Below are 18,666 nucleotides of genomic sequence, written 5' to 3' on the forward strand. Positions count from 1 at the left end.
CCTATGATGCGCTAAACATAAGCCAAATGCGGTTGTCCTCTGCGAGCCGCAGTGGGCTTAGCCAGTGGACTCGGGGCAGCCGCGGTGTAGCTGACCGCGGCGACTAATAGCAGCCTCGTATTTCAGTGTGCTTTATTACGAAATAAAGCACACAGAAAAGAGCGAGGATCACGGGGTTTTCGAAACAGAGAATTTGAGAAAAAGGTGACTTCGTGCTCCACTTGCGAGCTCCACGTGCTGCGTATGACAGCGAAACATGGCTGAGATGTTCACAACAGCGTATGCTACCCACAGACTATGTTATTTCACCAAGCTCGAGGGGTGGTTCAGGGCCCCTTTAACATAATTACAATACCCATAACATTATATATCAATCGATAAGTAATTACACAAGGAATATAAATAGATAATGATAAAGGATCAAGATAGTCATTAATTTAATTATGATAATTAGCATGACAAAGCGGGAAAAATGGGTCGAAAAACAAAAAATGGCCAATAACCTAGAATTAGTGATAGTAATGGGTGTCAGAATGGTTATGATGGTAACGATAATGATAAAAAATGGGTATACAGAGAGCTGAATTATGAGAGATTTGATGGTGAATTAAGGTGGTTTAGTTGGGTGATAGAGCCAAACAAACGGTAATTTATTTATTCTTGTTAGCCCTAAGGACCTTCACGGGGAGTGTATTACATAGGGGGGGAGATACAATCATTAATAAATGCTGTACCTACTAGGAAAAATAACAATACACAGAGCAATAATAAAAAACAGTAATTAAAACATTAAGCATAATACAAAAGGTAAGGATGAACAAAAGAACAATCAACAAAATATTAAACATTTCCATTACAGCGAAGTTTTTCTGTCAGTTTTTGTGGCAATGAGTGATGGCAAATTGTTCTACTGAATGATAGTGCGAGGAATGAATGAGTTGCCATGAGAGGATGAATGGCACTCTATGCGTTTAACTTTGAAAGAATGATCATGTCGAGAAAAGATGGCATGGGGATAGAGATATGGAATATAGTGATGGCATCGAATGATCAGATAGTCAGCTAAGATAATGAAGAGTAAATGAGAGTGAATTTAGAGTGAACGAAGGTGAACCATGTGGTGATAGGGTGAATCAAGAGTGATGAAAATTGTAAATTTGAAGTAATAGAGCAAACCAAGTGTGATGGAAGTAAAACCGAAATAATAGAGTAAATAAAGGTGAACAAAGCAGTGATAGGGTGAATCAAGAGCGAATCAAGTGTCAATTAAGAGTGAATCAAGGGGATATTGAGTAGGGGAGTGACTTGCAAAAATAAGTGAGATTTGAGGGTCCACGTGAGAATGACTACGCAAAAGAAAGTGCTAAGTCACAGTTGGAGTTTAGTGAATCATAGGAAGGGTGATGTAGAAAGTTGGGCTAGTTGGTGATTGATCATCATACCGTATTGGCGGAGCAGCGCACTGACAAGGACAGCGAGTGTCGTTTATTCTTGTGTCTCTACACTTTGTCCTTGTCAGTGCGCTGCTCCGCCAATACGGTATGATGATAGGAAGGGTGATTTGCAAAAAACATGATGACTTGCAGAAATGACTAAATTGTGATTTCAGACCAATGATGACTAGGCAAAAAAAGTGCTGAGTCACGGTCTGAGTTTGGTGAATAAACAATGAGTTGCACAAATGACAGCATAATATGGGTTCAGAGTGACGATGATCAAAAATAAGTGCCGAGTCCCGATCCGAGTTTGATGAAATTAGGATGACTTGCAAAACTGACTTTGCAAAAAGTAGGTTTGGAGTGAAGATGACTCAGCAAAATTTGGTCATTGTGTCAGTGAGTTAGCGGCGGGCTTTCACCTTCAAGTCGTCTTAGTTGTAGCACAAGGGGCCCCTACTAACTTACCTATTCAATAAGGTGGCAATACAAGAGCTGTGGAGGACACCGAGAAATAATCAATACAGCATATAAAGCAACCTAGGTCTTGCTTGGTCCTTCTTTCTCAAAAAATAAGAAAAAATGGCCATCTAAATTTTTAAAATCCGACTTGACAACACATCTCCACACCAATAATATCACCTGCGTCAGACATAAGTGTCGTCATCTAGCACAGACATGAGCAGCCTTGTCTAGAACATGGGAACGGCAGCTTCCGGGGCTCTCCAGAGCCAGCCAGCGACGTCTAATGGTAGTTGCTGGGCCCAAACCTTCCCAGCACCTACGGTTGGACATCGGACCCAGCAGCTAGCGTTAGATGTCACTGGCTGGCTCCGGAGAGCCCCAGAAGCCGCCGTTCCTGCATTCTAGACAAGGCTGCTCACGTCTGTACATTTTGTATGCAGTCGAACCCAAATATATTGAATGTGAAGGCCCGGAGATCACAAGGAAGTTCGATATGTAGGTATTTCGATCTGTAAAATAAAATTTTATAGAAATTTTTACCAGGATTTTACTGCTGTTTGTTATACACAATAATCATTATATGTGGGTTCGATATATCCAGGTTCAACTATTACGCACGTGCGAACCAAGGTCGTGTAAGGGTTCGGAAAGCAAACCTATATAGGATCATGCTACCTTGCATTTGAAAGGGATCGAAGATGCCCACCAAGTGCTGCTGACAGAGAAATGAGGGCAGCCACTCGCTCCCATCGCCCACATTTGATGAGGTTTGCGTAAAGATTGATGCAATCTTTGGGGTGCAAAAAATAAGTAAACATTTGGGTGTTTGACAGGGCTTGAAGAAGCAAATCGGTAAAGTCACATTTTTCACTATCTTGGGAAACTGTCCCGGATGTACGGAGCTTTCAGATAAGCATCAGATAGGTCTACATTATATTTCAAATACTCAAGCTATTTCGCTATGCCCTTGGAATTTGATGAATCTGGGATCGACCGTACTGCACACACCAAGCAGAGCACAGGTCAAGATTAAGGTCAAGATCCAAGTACCTGCTGATTCTGGCTTTGCGGCATATCCGGGAAGGTGGCTGGGTTCACGCTGTGCACACTGCGCAGGTGGCGAACCATGTGGCAATGCATCTTGAACTCACGATCGCAGACTGGGCAGACAGGCTCGACCCCACTCGAAGCTGCACTCGGAGGCCTCTCTTTGGTGAAAGGTTCCTCCAAGTTGGCCATCCTCTGCAGGGACACTGACACTTCTTTCCACGGGGACTCGTCCAGTGGCCAATATACCGTGGGCAGCTCACCTTCATGCATCGAAGGCAAGAGCAAGTCACCGCGGCATTGGCTTTGCCTTATCCCGCTATACTTAATTTTGAAGTTGATCAAAATTATGCAACAAAGACCAACAAAAACACAATGCCACAATTTGCTCTTAGTACGGCCCTACATGGAATGCTACACAGCAGCTATTGCAGGCATATCACTATGAGCTCTGCAAAACCAAAGCTTGCACTTTATGCCATGGCACTATACACCTCTCGTACAAAAATGTCTTGTTCTCAGCAGCTACGTACTATCCCTTTCTAAATCAGGTAAAAGCACCCCCCCTCCCCCACACCAAAAATAAATTAGGAGTGTGTATCAAAAAAAAAATAAGAACATTGAAACACAGAACACAGCAGCACCAAGAACCGAAACTTGGCCAATTTAAGCAGCAGCTTCGCAATCCTGTTTCATCAGAATATAAATGACTGCCAACCAGCAATTATTGCACACACACGATCACAAAGCTAGCTTTATCAAAACAGCATGCACTGATTTTGGAAAGACCCACTGGTGAACACGAGCCATATTACCCATCAGTCACTTTTGCAAAATGTATTATGCAGCATAATGTTTCATTCAAGTGATGTACGCTAGCTTGGCCAATCAAGTATCCACTGAAGGTGACTTTCCTAAAAGTGATTGCGTGACCCCCATTTACAATAGAGGTGATGTCTTGGTTTTACTATGGCATACAGTGCCCGGTCCTAAGAAGAAAGCACAACCCTCATTTATAAAAATGACAGACATCTGGGCAATCAAATGATTGCAATAACTGGCAGGAAGTGAACACTACTCTTACTTCCCCACCCGACACACTTGCACTTCAAAGAAAGCAACTACTGGCAGACTATAAATATGAGCAACTTGTTCATCTCGGGGGAGTAAGTCCACAAAAATAGCACAATGATGGCTCTTATAAAAAACGACACAGCACTTGCAAGTCCATGGTTGAAGCACATCTTCATCTGTGCTTCCACATGCAACTTGTTCATCTCGGGGGAGTAAGTCCACAAAAATAGCACAATGATGGCTCTTATAAAAAACGACACAGCACTTGCAAGTCCATGGTTGAAGCACATCTTCATCTGTGCTTCCACTTGCAACTTGGTCAACTCGGGGGAGTAAGTCCACAAAAATAGGCAATGATGGCTGGTATAAAAAATGACACAGTACCGATAAGTCCATGGTTGAAGCACATCTTCACCTGTGCTTCCACTTGCAACTTGTCCATCTCGAGGGAGTAAGTCCACAAAAATAGGCAATGATGGCTTTTATAAAATATGACACAGCACTGATAAGTCCATGGTTGAAGCACATCTTAATGTGTGCTTCCACTTGCCGCGGCTTCATGGGATCAATGAAAACATCACCTGAAAAACAGTGAAATGGTGAATGATTATTATGTTGGAACGCTTGATGGCAAGCACATCCACATGGACAGGCACGACACACAGAACAGCCACATCTTTCACCTGCATCTTATTGCACAACAGATGCAGCAATTTGGAATTACAAACAGCAGACACTTTTTTAATCTTTTCATGCTCGTTATGGCGTTCCTGCCAACCTGTGAACTTCAAAATTCATATAACTCCCATAGACACAAAGAGAGAGAGGAATATCAAACAATTTTGGTTACCTATAAGCACACGCCTTTTCAGGGCTATTTATGCACTTTATTCACAATTATCTGTAGACTTGGCACACAAGCAGTAGCTAACTTGGAACAACAGTGACTGACGAGAAATAATGCACCGTGTTTAGATCGCAGCTACTTTTTCTACAACTGCACTGTGGCCAATTACACCAACTACACCAGCTTGTCAGCATAAACTTCGTCACAGCTATTACCCATCTGGGTTATGTTAGGCTTAACGTTAAATTAAGAGGCAGGGCAGTGTGTATCAGAGAGCAAACGGGGATAGCCAGATATTCTAACTGACATTAAGAGAAAAAAAATGGAGCTTGTAAGGCCATGTAATGCATAGGACGGATAACTGGTGGACCATTAGTTACAGGGAAGGGAAGTGCAATCGAGAATGGCAGAAAACTAGGTGGGGTGATGAAGTTAGGAAATTTGCAGGCACAACTTGGAATCGGCAAGCGCAAGACAGAGGTAATTGGACATCGCAAGGAGAGGCCTTCGTCCTGCAGTGGACATAAATATAGGATGATGATGATACGGCACCTTGACCGGCAACAAGAGAGCAGCACAGGTATCATGACAATGTTTTTTTCCAGCAACCTTGCAGCTTTTTTGTGACTTAGGATCAAATAAAAAACATTTTACACTTTTACAGTACCCAAGTTTGGCGACCATAATGTAAGTGCAATTAAAAGATGAGGACTATAGGTGAAGACGAGGCACACACAGTGTGATTTTCAACTTGCTTATTTGAAAATCTACTTGTCCCTTATACACGCTTACACATGTGACACTTGACGTGCGCAATGCACTCATTACACATCCAAAAACCATAGTTCCGGCTCGTAGGCTTCCACAGAAAGCTTTTCAGTAAAACCAAAAAGAAATGGTGTTACGATTCTATGACACAAAAAAAAACTGGTCATTCTGCTATATATCAATTTTTCAATACACTTCGAAAAGATGGGCTGGATAGATGACGATCCATAGCAAGATACACTGTTTTTATCACCGCCTTGGAAAATAACAGCAACTTTAGCAATCTCGAGTGAACCTGGAAATAATACTGATACAAAGATTAGTGCAATCTGTCCGCTAGTGAAGGCATTATAATGTCAAGGACAATTTCAATTGGCCAAACTTGTAATCAATAAACATCAGCGCAATTGCGGTATTTTAGCCATGAAAATATTGCTGCAACTTGAGACTCGCAAACCTTTCTTTCCTATATGAATTATTTTGCAATGTCTCATTGTTCCATCTTCCAATTAACCCCTATAAGAACTTTTTCATGCACAGCTTTCGTAAAGCTTGGCTCTAACGTTCACAAAAAGTAGAATACATAAACTTTACGAAAAACTTGGGTGAGTTTGCAGAAGTGGGCTACGGTGATGCAAAAGGGCAACAACTCCACCTGCTCGATTTGCAATTGCTTTTGAATTAATATTTCTCCCATCTTTCACTCTCAAATAGCAGTCCAGGCAAGTTAATACATGTCAAAGTATTTTAGCATGCTATTTTTGTTGAATAAGATGCACAGGTTTACCTTATGGTTTCTTTAAAACACAATGCTTGTTTATGAATCGACTAGTCTCAAGCAGATGCTGCTCACATTCTATGTCACGAGGATTTGGCACGAGTGCATTTTGTTTCTGGATTGCCAACATCCCATTCACGGTAACACTGACATTATTACGGTATCTTACAGTAACATATCCTTGAGCACAAAAATAAAGTGTTGCAATGAACTTAGACCACGAGTACGAAACACAACCTACGTTGCATCATATCCCTTTGTCCCTAACACAACACAAACGCACGTCACACCCTAGTCAAACCAGCAATGTGCTCAATCATTGCACAGAATTGTGGAGTCTAATCTCCTGAACAGGCAGAATAAGCCGATACTCACTCACTAATACTTTCGCAGGCTACGTACTTGCTCACACCAACACTCACTCACATTCATAGCCACTTCCATTCGCGTTTACCAGCACCCTGCTCCTTCACTGCCACTCACCTACATTCATGCTACTGTCATCTCAATGCCACTCTCATCGAGTTTCCTTCGTGCTGACCTTAACCAGTACTCACCCCCTTCCTCCCTCACCAGTGTGTGGAGCAAGTGAGTGTGCCCATTCTGAAATACTGCAAAGTATCCGGATTAATTCCAAAATCTGGTGTTCTCCAACTTGCAACTGAAGCCAAGCACACCAGTGTTTTTACGCTCATGGAAATGTGGTCACCGTGGCCGGGAATCTGAAGCCGTGACCTCATGCACAGCAGCCGAATGCCATAGCCAGCGAGCTACACGAGCTGAACACATTTTGCTACAGAGTAACTTCCAGGCACGTCAGCGGAAGGGGGCACACGAAAGTGTACGTTACAGTAGGTCATACAAGGGCATTACACCGTTTCCGCTGGCTTCACACAATATCTCTCATACTCAACAGCCAAGCAAAAAGGATATTGCTACTACATACTCAACAAAATGTGCACATCACAAGTCGACAATTTGGCGCAGTTAAATTCGTGAAAACCGCACAGAGAACACTGCCAAGGACCGGTACAGAAATGCGATTGCTTCATTGAGCCTGATTATCACAACACATCTCCTAGCACTTACTAAGAATTTGCATGCCTTTGAAGCACTTGTCGCACGAGTGATTAACAATGACGGTGTAGGTCACTATTTTCTTTTTAAAATTGGTCTATGTAGGAGGGGCTGCCAAGCCTACATGGTTTGCAATGTTTAATTTGAGAAATCCAAGGACAGCTAAGCACTTCTTATGAGTTGTGATGTCCACTTGCCTACCGCTAAGCGGTGCTTCGAGTTATGAACTCGTTGCAGGCAAGGAAGCGCATTGAAACGCTTGGCACATTTTGATTTGGCCTTACCCGAGGTACAGTTAGAACGCAGGCGAGACCTTGCACAGGTAAAAAACGCATCGATAGCACAGGCTTCTGAGAGCGAGAGAAAGGGTGCCGTGGTGTCTTGATGCCCTCTCACCTCCTGCAATACCGCAGCAGCAGGTGTTCCCTTTCCCCCGCTCTGCTGCATCAAGGCCCAAGCCAGCAAGCGCATGAGGCGCGTTCGTGATGTGGCATCGCAACCAATGGGAATTTGAGTGCAGTCTTTTCGTTGCTACAGATGCCGTCAGCTTCTTTCACTCGATGGGCCATTTGACGCTTGTGTATGAATAAATCAATTGTACGTGTGCATTCATCCTTGACACCCCCTTTACATACATGGCTTTCAAGAACGCAAAATAAACACAGTTGTCCTACGCTAGCTATTAGAGCCACGGACTAGGTGCTAAGAAAAGAGATGCACAGCCGAGGACTACGTGGTGAAACTGCACGGTGTGATGAAAAAATTAGAAGCCCTTCCCCTGTTGAGATGGGGGTAAGCGAAGCTTGTTTCTTCAGTGTTCCTCCGAACGAATTGCACAGACGAGTACCACGTTGTGCTTGAACCACAACCAGTCACACACACTGCAGCTGGCTCCGAAGTTCCAGTTGAGAAACTCGCGCTGAAACCTGGCAGTGGCATGAACGCGTGCCTATCACGGCCTACCTGTGCAGCTCCGAGAGCAGCTGGTTTTTTAGCATTACATTGCCGCTGCAGGCTAGAGTATCCAAGTTTTGCTTGAATAAGGTCATCATTCACAGGCACCACAAGTTGGGGTCCACTGGTGGAGCACAGGGCCTGGAGGTCGATGGGAGAGGCCTTCATCCTGCAGTGGATGCGGTAGGAGAGCAATGACAGGGATGTTCCCCAGAGCAGCGAGAAGAGTGCAAAGAGTGGAAGGAAAAAGCACAGTGAAACACTCAACCATTTTATTAAACAGGTGCATACTAAGGCACATGGTCATCTGAATGGATATGATCACCAACCGCCCCAAGGCATGGGACCCAACGCACGGAAAATCAACCCGGGGACGGTAGTGCGAGTGCTCTTCGGAGCCACAACCAACACTGAGATTTGGCCGAGTTAGTTTACACTTGTTTAGAATGGAGCAAGACTGGGACAAAGTCACGACAACACAAAAGAACACACAGAAAACTTGTCCTGTGTTCTCATGACTTCGTCGAAGTTGCACCACACTGTAAGGAAGTGTGGTCGAATTACTCGGCATTGTAAATTTCGCAAGCTGCAGATATCGTAATTCAACTGATAAAATTAAAAGAAAACCTTCTTCAGAGTTGCAACACCAGCATTATTTTATCATTCTCTAAACAGAACTAAGTCTTTCACACAGATCAATGAGGAACAAGGCAGTTAAGCACGTAATTCAGTTTGCTTGTGCCACTTTTTTTTTCTGTTCGTCAGCAGGTAACTTTTTTAATGCGATAGCGTTAAGGGCCCCGTGTTGCAGAAAATGTGATGTCGGTGTCGGTGTAAACGCTGGCTTCCGTGGCAGAGAAAATTATCCCAAACCACCCCAACCCCACAGGCCCTCCACGCGGCGCAGGGGCGTTAGTGAACAAAATTTAATTACAAAACAGTGAACAAAATTAGTGAAAAAATTAGTCGATTATGCATTGCAAATTCTTGAGCAAGTAATGTCTGCCTCTTCGAGTAGACCAGCTCATAAACTATAATTGTGGTATCTGCCACAGGCAACCTTTAAGAATTTTTGAAAGTGTTCACTGAAACACCTGGTATATCTACCATGACAAGCCAATCATCCCTTGCTCTCCCGTTGTTTGGTTTCAGCATTTTTCACGCAGTATTCCATTATCCTCACCTCCACACTGAGTTTATTGTTCAGACAGACCATGAATAAGTTGGCTTTTTTTTTCTGTAAAACTGATGCTTTTTTTAACCATGCTTACCGTGGTCAACACCACAATCGCCTTCCTGCACAGATAAACACGTTAGAAAAACATCACCTTTTCCCAAAGGTCCTGGCTTACATTGTATCATTACAGGTTTAAATTTCTCTCACTTTTTGTTTCTTTCGCATTTTCCTGATCATCTGTAGCCCACTCCCCTCCCTGATGTTTATTGGCCCTGAAGGTATTTAAAATAAAAATAAAATGTGCAAAAACTCTGTCCACTTATGTCCACAACTAGACATCTGTGGATTACTCCTTGGATACATAGATCTAGAAATAATGCTTGAACCTCTAAGATTTTCTTTTTCTATGTTTACACAAAGTGATGCTCCCACTGAGGGTCTTATTTATAGAAATGCTGGCTGGTAGCATTCACAGTGACATATTTTCAAGCACCTTTTTGGACTCTTGAGCAGTAAATGAATACTTTAGAGCATTTAAGGATACACATTTCCAATACAGTGCAAGTAAAGAGTAGGGAGTAAGTGTTTATGCAGACGAATTGAGTGACAGTCAAAATCTCCAGATTTCTCAACATTTTCTGAACACTGTATTGCCTCAGTTCCTGATAAGTCTGACCGTTTGCAGCAGTTAATTTTGTCCTATAAATGTCATTAAAAGAAAAATACTACATGCAAGCTGCTGCAAACATGCAATCTCTAAGTTAACAATGCAGTTTAGCTTAGACTGCAGTTTAGCTGCAGTCTAAGCTAACATGCAAGTTAACTGCAAAATTAGGCCATTATACTGCTTGTATATTATTATTCCTTTCATGGTTGATATTCAGAAAAGCAACAAAATATTTATAAAAGAACATGTGACTATGGAGAATGTGGCAAGTTTCACAAAAGGAGGCCTTGCAGTCAGTTAAACATCAGAAGCTTGAAATGAAATGTCGGTAATTAAGTACCACAGGCTGTCGGGACAAAGAAAGAATATATCCACAAGGCCACCAAAAGAGTGCTTGTTTCGTGCAGCAGATGAAATAAAACTCTCTCAGAATCACAGAGTGTTTACAAAGGTTTAGCTGGCACTTGAGAGGTATGCCTAGTAAAAAGCGACCAGGTGAGATCTTCCAGCAGGCAAACTGCAATTTAAGCACTGTATTTACTCACATAATGCTCGCACTTTTCTTGAAGAAAATTGATGCCATGTTGGAGGATGCGAAAAATATGTGGGGACGATTTTTCTAGGTGCTAAAGAAAAGGTGAGAAATGAAGTGACTGCAAATTGCAATTCTCGTGCCAGCCACTGAAAGCTCACGCAAAATATTACTACGCAGCCAAATTATATTTTTGTAAAAAGAGCAGAGTCTACAATAGCAGAAATTGCTAAAGCAATTTAATTGCAAACAATAGCCGAGTTGCTAACCGAAGAAATAACGTGATTTTCGGCCGGCCTACTGAGTTAGTGTCAACACATCGTCGTTTATTGCTTCCTCACCGCTAGCTGCATCACCAATGTCAACGTTGGGCTTCAGCTTGAAACCAGCCACATAGCTTCCATATCAGCCTATGGCAAAGCGACACGAAAACTACCAATTCTGGCGTTATCCATCCACAATTCCAACTAAGAACTTAACGAAATCGCAGAAGCATTTTCACTTGTGATTTGTGTTGGATTATGGGTGCGCGCACTGACAGTGTGCTTAGCTGCCACGTACCACCATTATCACCGGCTGGAACAAGCAGATGATAGTCGGTGCAGCAATTTTTGAGGGGGCAATGATTACTTGAAGAAAAAATATATATAATTTTTGATGGCCCATGTGGGGGTGCGTGAATCATGCAAGCCAATAGAGTACACATTGGGTCACAACTAAAATCCCAGTTGTACGTGCATGCAAAAGATGACAGACACCATGCTTCGTTTAGTTGCAAACAATAAACACAAAAGTGAAACAGCACGTTAGTTTAGATTAGTGCTTTAATTATATAACTTTCACTAAGCCAGAAAAAAGGATCAATACTAGACAATGTGTTCGATTACTCGCCTTGCACCTCACCACGAACACACGTCACTTCACACAGGTAATTCTCTCAGCATCACTTACCCTACTGCCCGTACTGTCACTTTTTCATCCTCTGCCCTCATACAGTAACCAAGTACGGACAGCCTTCTGGACAGCCCCACAGCTATCATCAGTCCACCAGCGTTCATTGGCACAGTCGCATCTCGAACAACATGACCGTCATCATGAATCATTTTACATGTAATTCCCACCCCTTACATAATAAAAGAACATCAAGACCAGAGTTTTCTAGGGATCGTACAGCACACTTGAATTAAAAAATCAAGGAAGAGGAAAAAAAATCGTATTTGTATACACACACTGAATTCTCCTTCTTTTCAGGTACAATTTCTTGCCTAACCAGCTGCTGAGTTTGACACGTACTTCAAGCTCTTCTAAATTAATTTTCACTTGTAATGATGGCAGTGGCTTTCTGGCATGATGGTTAGTAATGTCCGACTTAAGCCATATTAAGGTACTTGCCGGCAAATCAGTTCTGCGGAATCCCACCAGGTGGAGGAAGGTTCGTGAAAAGAAAATTGGCATCCACCCAAATGCAGCATGAAGCCACGACAGCAAAAAAAGCTTCACACTTCAGGAAAAAGTCATCGTTGTCCGAGACCCATGAAGGTCCGGAAACTTGTGTAAGGGCTTCCTTCTTGACTTTGTGCTTCATTTGGGTGGATGATAATTTTTACTTTCACGAGATACTGGATGTCATACAGCCAAATGAAATTTACTTGCCACCAGTACTTTCTAGAGTGTAGGGCTTCTTTGTCTTAACATAGTGAAGGTAATATTGGCAATTTAGCATTCCAGAGGCGTAATACACAAGTCCAGTTTAACTTAATGCTCCTGGATCGATAAGTGGCATGAAACACTACCTCAGAAGAAGCCAGAACTTGTTCCCCCATTTTCTGGGCATGCTAGCAGCCTGGAGAGCCACGTGTGAAACACTTAAAGGGGCCCTGAACTGCCCCTCAGGCTTGCTGAAATAACATAGTCCTTGGGTAGCATACACTGCTGTGAACATCTCGGCCAAGTTTTGCTGTCGTACGCAGTGTGTGGGGCTCGCAAGCCAAGTGCAAAGTTACCTTTCTCTTAAACATTCTCGTTTCAACAGAGGCCATGATCCTCACTCTCTTCTGGGTGCTTTATTATGTAATAAAACACATTCCAATACGCGGCTGCTATTGGTTGCTGCAGTCAGTTACACCGCCGCGGAGTGCTGTCACGAGTCCACTGGCTAAGTGCACTGCGGGTCACTGAGCTTTTGGCTTAAGTTTAGTGCATCAGGCACCAAAATTGGAAGTAGTGGCACCTACATTCACATCCAAAATGAAATTTAAACTGCACGCCACGGTGACATTTAGAAGGCAGAGCGTTGTGACCCCGCCACACTCCACCGTAGCCTTCGCAGTGCAAGGCATTGAAGAAGGAACAAGCGCACAGCAGATGCCATGTTTGATTGCCAATTACTGTGCTTGTGTTGAACGCATTGAAGTACTTTTTACAGCAAAGTATTTCTGAAATAGCCTATTTTCACTTCAAATGCCTTTCTCCGCATCGACAAAAAGTGGTTGAGGCCCCTTTAACAATGCATACAGAAAACACAGACATCAAATAGCTTAACTAGATGGCACCCACACAAGGCAGCAAAGGTTAAAAAAATTGCTCAAATGGAATTATAGAACAGGTCTAGCCACACTGGAAGACCACACTTTAAAAAATGGCAGACACTAGAAGCAGCGACAAAGTTCCAAATAATTTTTAAATGAGGCACCAATTTGGTAAGAAAAAGAAAGTGTCTGTATTGTCACATAGAGTAATGCATACGCTATTTTTCATGATGTGAACCGTCCTTGAAATTTGTCATTGCACAGCACTGTCTACACTTTAATTAAAACATTTATTTTCCCAATGCTTTGTCTGGCTTAAATGTGTATTGATTTTTTGTACTGATTAAACTGGAATATAAGTAATGATATTTGCTTTAAAAAAGCAAGCACAAATTGCTCTTTGTATTTAGCAGAGTGCGAATTTTCGTCTGATGCATAGCAGATCCATAGCTAAAGCTGTATCCATATCCAAATCGAATTGCTTGCATTTTTTTTTCGCTTTGTCTGCTTGTGTGCGCTCTTCCGACCGACCTTGTGTGTGATTTGTTTATTCTGACAGAGGCAGAGTCAGGCATGTTGGTAATTCATCACAACACAAACACAGTGCAAAAGACAGGGACAAGATAGAAAAACACACACTGTGCTGACTTCCAACAAGCTTATTGATGAAGCAATCACCGATGGAAGCAAATGAAGCGTCTTATCCAACACCAAGATGAACATATCACTTGTCATATGTTAACAGTTCACAAGGCATATGTACAATGTTGAGAACTGATTTAGGTAGGTTATCTCACTTGATGTCAGCACGACGAGCAGGAAGTTTATGCCTTAAATGCAATGGCTGCAGGTGTTCCTTGAGTGCGTCTACAATTAAAGAAACCAGCCCAAACGAATTTACCGCACAAGCTTCGTGCCTTTCGAGCAGACATTGTGCTAGTATTTTGAATCGAGAAGTAGAAAACCCCTTCTGTCTTTCCAATCGTTGCACTCAATCAACTTGTGAAAAGGGGCATTATAAATGTCAGCCTTGTCAATGCTCTCAGGAGGTCTTGCCTGCACTAAAGCGACGAAATTTCGAAGCTCAGGCAATCGTCTACTGAGCACCGATTACCCGAAGGCGTTAATAGTTGTAGCAGAAAGGCTTCTGAAGCCGATCAAGCATGGTGAACAAGCTCAGCTGAGATGTCCACCTGTTATAGAGAACCGGCTTCTTGCTGTGCTCCCATATCTACACAACGCAGGCTGAAAAAGATTGGCCAGCGTGCTGGCACCACTGTAGTTAATTCTCCGAAAAAAACTATCCGAGCTTTGCGAGCTTGTGAATGCTTTTGCAGCCCGCCGCAGTAGATGTTCTGTGAAACACAAAACTCGCTTTGCGTCCCATGTCACAGCCGTGGCATACTTAGTACCGCTGTCCTGAGAGAAGAAATATGCAGGACAAATCGCCAGATGCCTCAATGTTCATCTATGAGAGCACAGCAGATGCTCAACAACACCTGGGTATCCACTATCATGATAGCGGCTGTGTGCCCCTCTTTGAGCGTGGTGAGGTCTTGACAAAGCACAGCTCGCAGCTGGCACGCTAAATCACAGAAGCAGATTCCATTAGAAAATTTTATAGCTCATATGCTAGCTCTCCATCATACGCACTGACACAAAGATTGTACATGTGCATTGCGAACTGTTAACACGGGGCAAGTGATATGCTCATCGTTGTGTTGGATAAGACAGCTCACTTGCTTCCATCTCTATTTGCGCATGCCTCTGTGCCATACGTATATAAGGCGACTGCTTCGTCAATAAACAAGTCACTGCAGTGTGTGTGTTCCTATCCTGTCCCTATCTTTTGCACTATGCTTGTGTTACATCATATGGTAGGGCGTTGCATTAACAAATTCATATTCATTCCTAATAGGAATGGCCAACAGTGCTGCGTGCTATTTGAGCGGGTGCGAGGAGACTCTAGAGCACCTTCTGTGTCACTGCTCATCCTTTAAGGCTCAACACATACTCTACAAGCTCAACTCAGTCTATTAGATAATAGAGTGTTCTGAGAGGAAAAGACCTGGGACTATGGCCTATGCATTCTTGCATGCGAAAGGCCACAAAAGCCCTTTTGCACTTCTTGAAGGCGACTGGACTGTATGAACACTTGTGACAGTAGACGTTCCTCTGCGACTGATTCTGTGAATGACTGACTCTCATTATTTCTCTTCTCGCTCCTCACCTATTCTTCCCCCTTCCCCCTCCCCAAGCATAGGGTGGGCAACCGGGCACGCCCTTGGTTAACCTCCCTACCTTTCCCTTCTTGTTGGTCTCTCTCTTTCATGTTACATTGTTTTGTTTTTGTATAGTGATTAACGAATAGTGACATGCAAAGACTGTCTTCAGCAGGGTTCAAGGTAGTCGTAGACTTTGCTGAAGTGAACGGCAACATGGCCGTACAGCACCAGTTTGGCGTTTCTGAAGAAAGCGTGCGATATTGGTGGGCACAAGAACTACCAGCGCACAACTCATCTGAAATGCCATTTCGTAGTGGTTGAAGACTGCTTCCACAGCTTGAGGATGCACTTGCAGGCTTTGTGCAGGAGCTTTGTGTGGAAGAGCTACTTGGGAAAGTGCAGTCAACTTGCTAGCTGCAAAGCCAAAAACGCATTCCAGTGATTTTTTCATTGTTTCCTTTTTTTTCCCACTTCGAGGCAAGTGGTCATCCTGCATTTCTACTCAACCTATAATCCGGTTCATATAGTAGGGCCGGTATAACGTAAAACTATTCCAAGCTGTTTTTATTCCAAATTGGCCATTAGCCCACCGTGGCGGCCGCCTATATGGGCAGAGCTGGAGCGGTTTTAACCTATCACGGAGAGCTAATGGCAGACTCAGATTGGAATAGTCTTACGTTATACTGGCCTAGTTGTAGCAAATCAAGCCCTTTGGTTGCTGTAGTTCTTCTCACTCACTACTGCATCTTCTGTATCATCTGCAACCAGGGACTAAAACAAGGCTGTCACCTCTGCCAGAGCTACAGCATCACTGACAAAATGCAGAAACTGTTTCAGTTTTCGAGATAGCCAAATGATGGCGTCGTCAGCACACACACAGGCACAAATGCATGCAAGAGCAGTTTTCATTGCAATATACAAAACGGGAGATGGCTGCCCGGGGACAGTTTGCCACTGAATACAAAGTCTTCAGAGTAATCAAGGTTTTGTGTATTACGATTGCCAGGGCAAAATTATAAATCTGTTTTGAACAAATTATTTTTTTGTTGAATCCATTTGTAGAAAATATTGCTTTGCTAAAATGTAATTTTAAATTATTGTTCATAACGAAATTTGGGGAATCCTAATCTGTTATATTCACCAGTTCCTTATAACCTATTGTGTTATAAGTTTGACTGTATGCCACGAAAATTTAAAAGCAGTGATTTAGCAGTTGAGCCTTATCTAACCCTTTATGTGTTCACCTAGATGGACACTAAGGTTAAATGTTGAATCAATCCTAGACTTACATTATTCCTCCACGTTCATTTCGTGGAAAGAAACAATTCCGGAACATTCCTCCATTTTGAATTCAAGAAATTATAGCTTATGCAGTCACTGCATTTCAAAGACACTCCATGATGACACACGAGAAATATTTTTGTAAGCAGGTGCTCCCAGAGTTTAGTTATATACCCTAGAGGAGTGATGGAGCCAAGCAATTCCTTATCCTGTAGATCATCGAAGAGGGTTGATGAAGCATTTATGGCAGCATGGTAGCACTACAGAAAAACAGGCCATGAATATTTACCTCCCTTTCTTGTTCATTTAGTGCACGCTGTTTTCATTCTGTCGGCTACGTGCAAACTAGCCTCAACAAACCTTTTTACAGGTTGCGTCATCAAGGACGATGCTGAATTGCCAAGAAGTTTGTATTCAGTAAGATTATACCAAGCTATGTCATTCGCATGGCTAAAGTGCAGGCTGCAAACCAAAAGACCAGGCTTTGGTGATGTGCAGCTTTTTCTTAGACCCTGTGGTCCCCCAACTTTTGAGGTTCACTTTAAAAAGTAAGCCAACTGCAAAGTCACCTGTTTTGATTCCAAAGCAATGCAAAAAAAAAAGAAAGCACGCACATACACAGGACAAAGGACTGATTGCAACAGAGCAATCCAGCAAACTTGACTGTGTAATTTTGTTTGACACCTCCATGACAAACAATGTTCATTTCAGAGATTGGTCCCGGCAATGCTGCATAATTTTTTAATTTCATACTTTGACTTAATACATGATTGTATGCTGTGGTGATATTTGTGAACCTTGTTAACTGGTGTGGGGTGCTCTTGGATTGCTCAATACATCCACTGCCCTGCATACCTTTGCCTTTTCACTCCATTCACTGTGAACAGCAGCTACCACAGGGCTATATCACGTGCGGTGTGTTCCTCACTCGAGAGGCAGCACTGAGGTCTAGTTGATGGTGTTGAGACCTGCATGTCCTAATAGAGAGGGTAGCTGCACAAAAGAGTACAACTGTATGACCGAAAAGTACGAGTACCCTCTTCCTTTGCCGCTCAGACTGCCTACAACGAATGAACTGACTTTGTTAGCATGTCGCGCTCCCCTAGCTGCTACCGTTAGCAGCTTGACCATGGCTTAATGAGGGCCTCTTGAAAAAAGACAAAATTGGAACTTTCCCTGAGGTGACAACTGGTCATGTAAAGTGAAATGGGTTGACGCACAGATAGCAGGCACTACCATGTTGTGAATGACAGCTTACCATTATGCTCGAACAGTATAGAGTTGGTGGCACTTGATCAGTGGTAGCGTAGAGAGGCTGAATGTGGAGCATAACAGAGGAAGCGCAAGAAGAAAAGTGGTGGAACACAACATCGGCAGGCACTGTAATGTCCAGACAGGAAGTGTGGGAGCAGACTGGTAGAGTAGCCTTAGCTGAGATTAGAGTCAGGCAGTGCAGATAAGGAGTGGTCCACAACAGAGTGGGTTTCAAGGGTATCCAGCAGAGGCTGTGCAATGAGACAAGGATATTTGCAGGCATAGAGAGAAAATGTGAGTAGAAAGGCAGGAAGGTTAACCAGAGTACAACTCTGGACTGAGGTGAAGGACAGATTATATCTTGCGGGCATATGATGGAGCCACATGACGCGAGAGGCAATTGGAGAATGCTGGGAGAGGACTCCGTCCTGCGGGCCACGAGATAGGATACCGCCAACGGCAAAAAGCCTGTTGCCATGGGCTTCTCTGGTGGCAGTGCCTACTTGCAGTCTCGCATACTCTTCCAACTGCTACAGCCAGGCCAGACCATCCTGCA

The 18,666-nt window shown here is 43.2% G+C and overlaps 1 protein-coding gene across 1 annotated transcript in view; it reads right to left on the reverse strand.

The window, feature by feature from the left end:
- Positions 1–3,206, reverse strand: part of LOC119445838 (zinc finger protein 347) — a 40,045-nt gene extending 36,839 nt beyond the window's left edge. The window contains exon 1 of the mRNA XM_037710144.2: positions 2,952–3,206. Coding sequence (XP_037566072.2) covers positions 2,952–3,140 — 189 coding nt within the window. The 5' untranslated portion in view covers positions 3,141–3,206. The remainder of the gene's footprint in view (positions 1–2,951) is intronic.
- Positions 3,207–18,666: the final 15,460 nt, after the last annotated feature.

The sequence above is a fragment of the Dermacentor silvarum genome, chromosome 1 (assembly GCF_013339745.2).
Source record: "Dermacentor silvarum isolate Dsil-2018 chromosome 1, BIME_Dsil_1.4, whole genome shotgun sequence".
NCBI lineage: Eukaryota > Metazoa > Arthropoda > Arachnida > Ixodida > Ixodidae > Dermacentor > Dermacentor silvarum.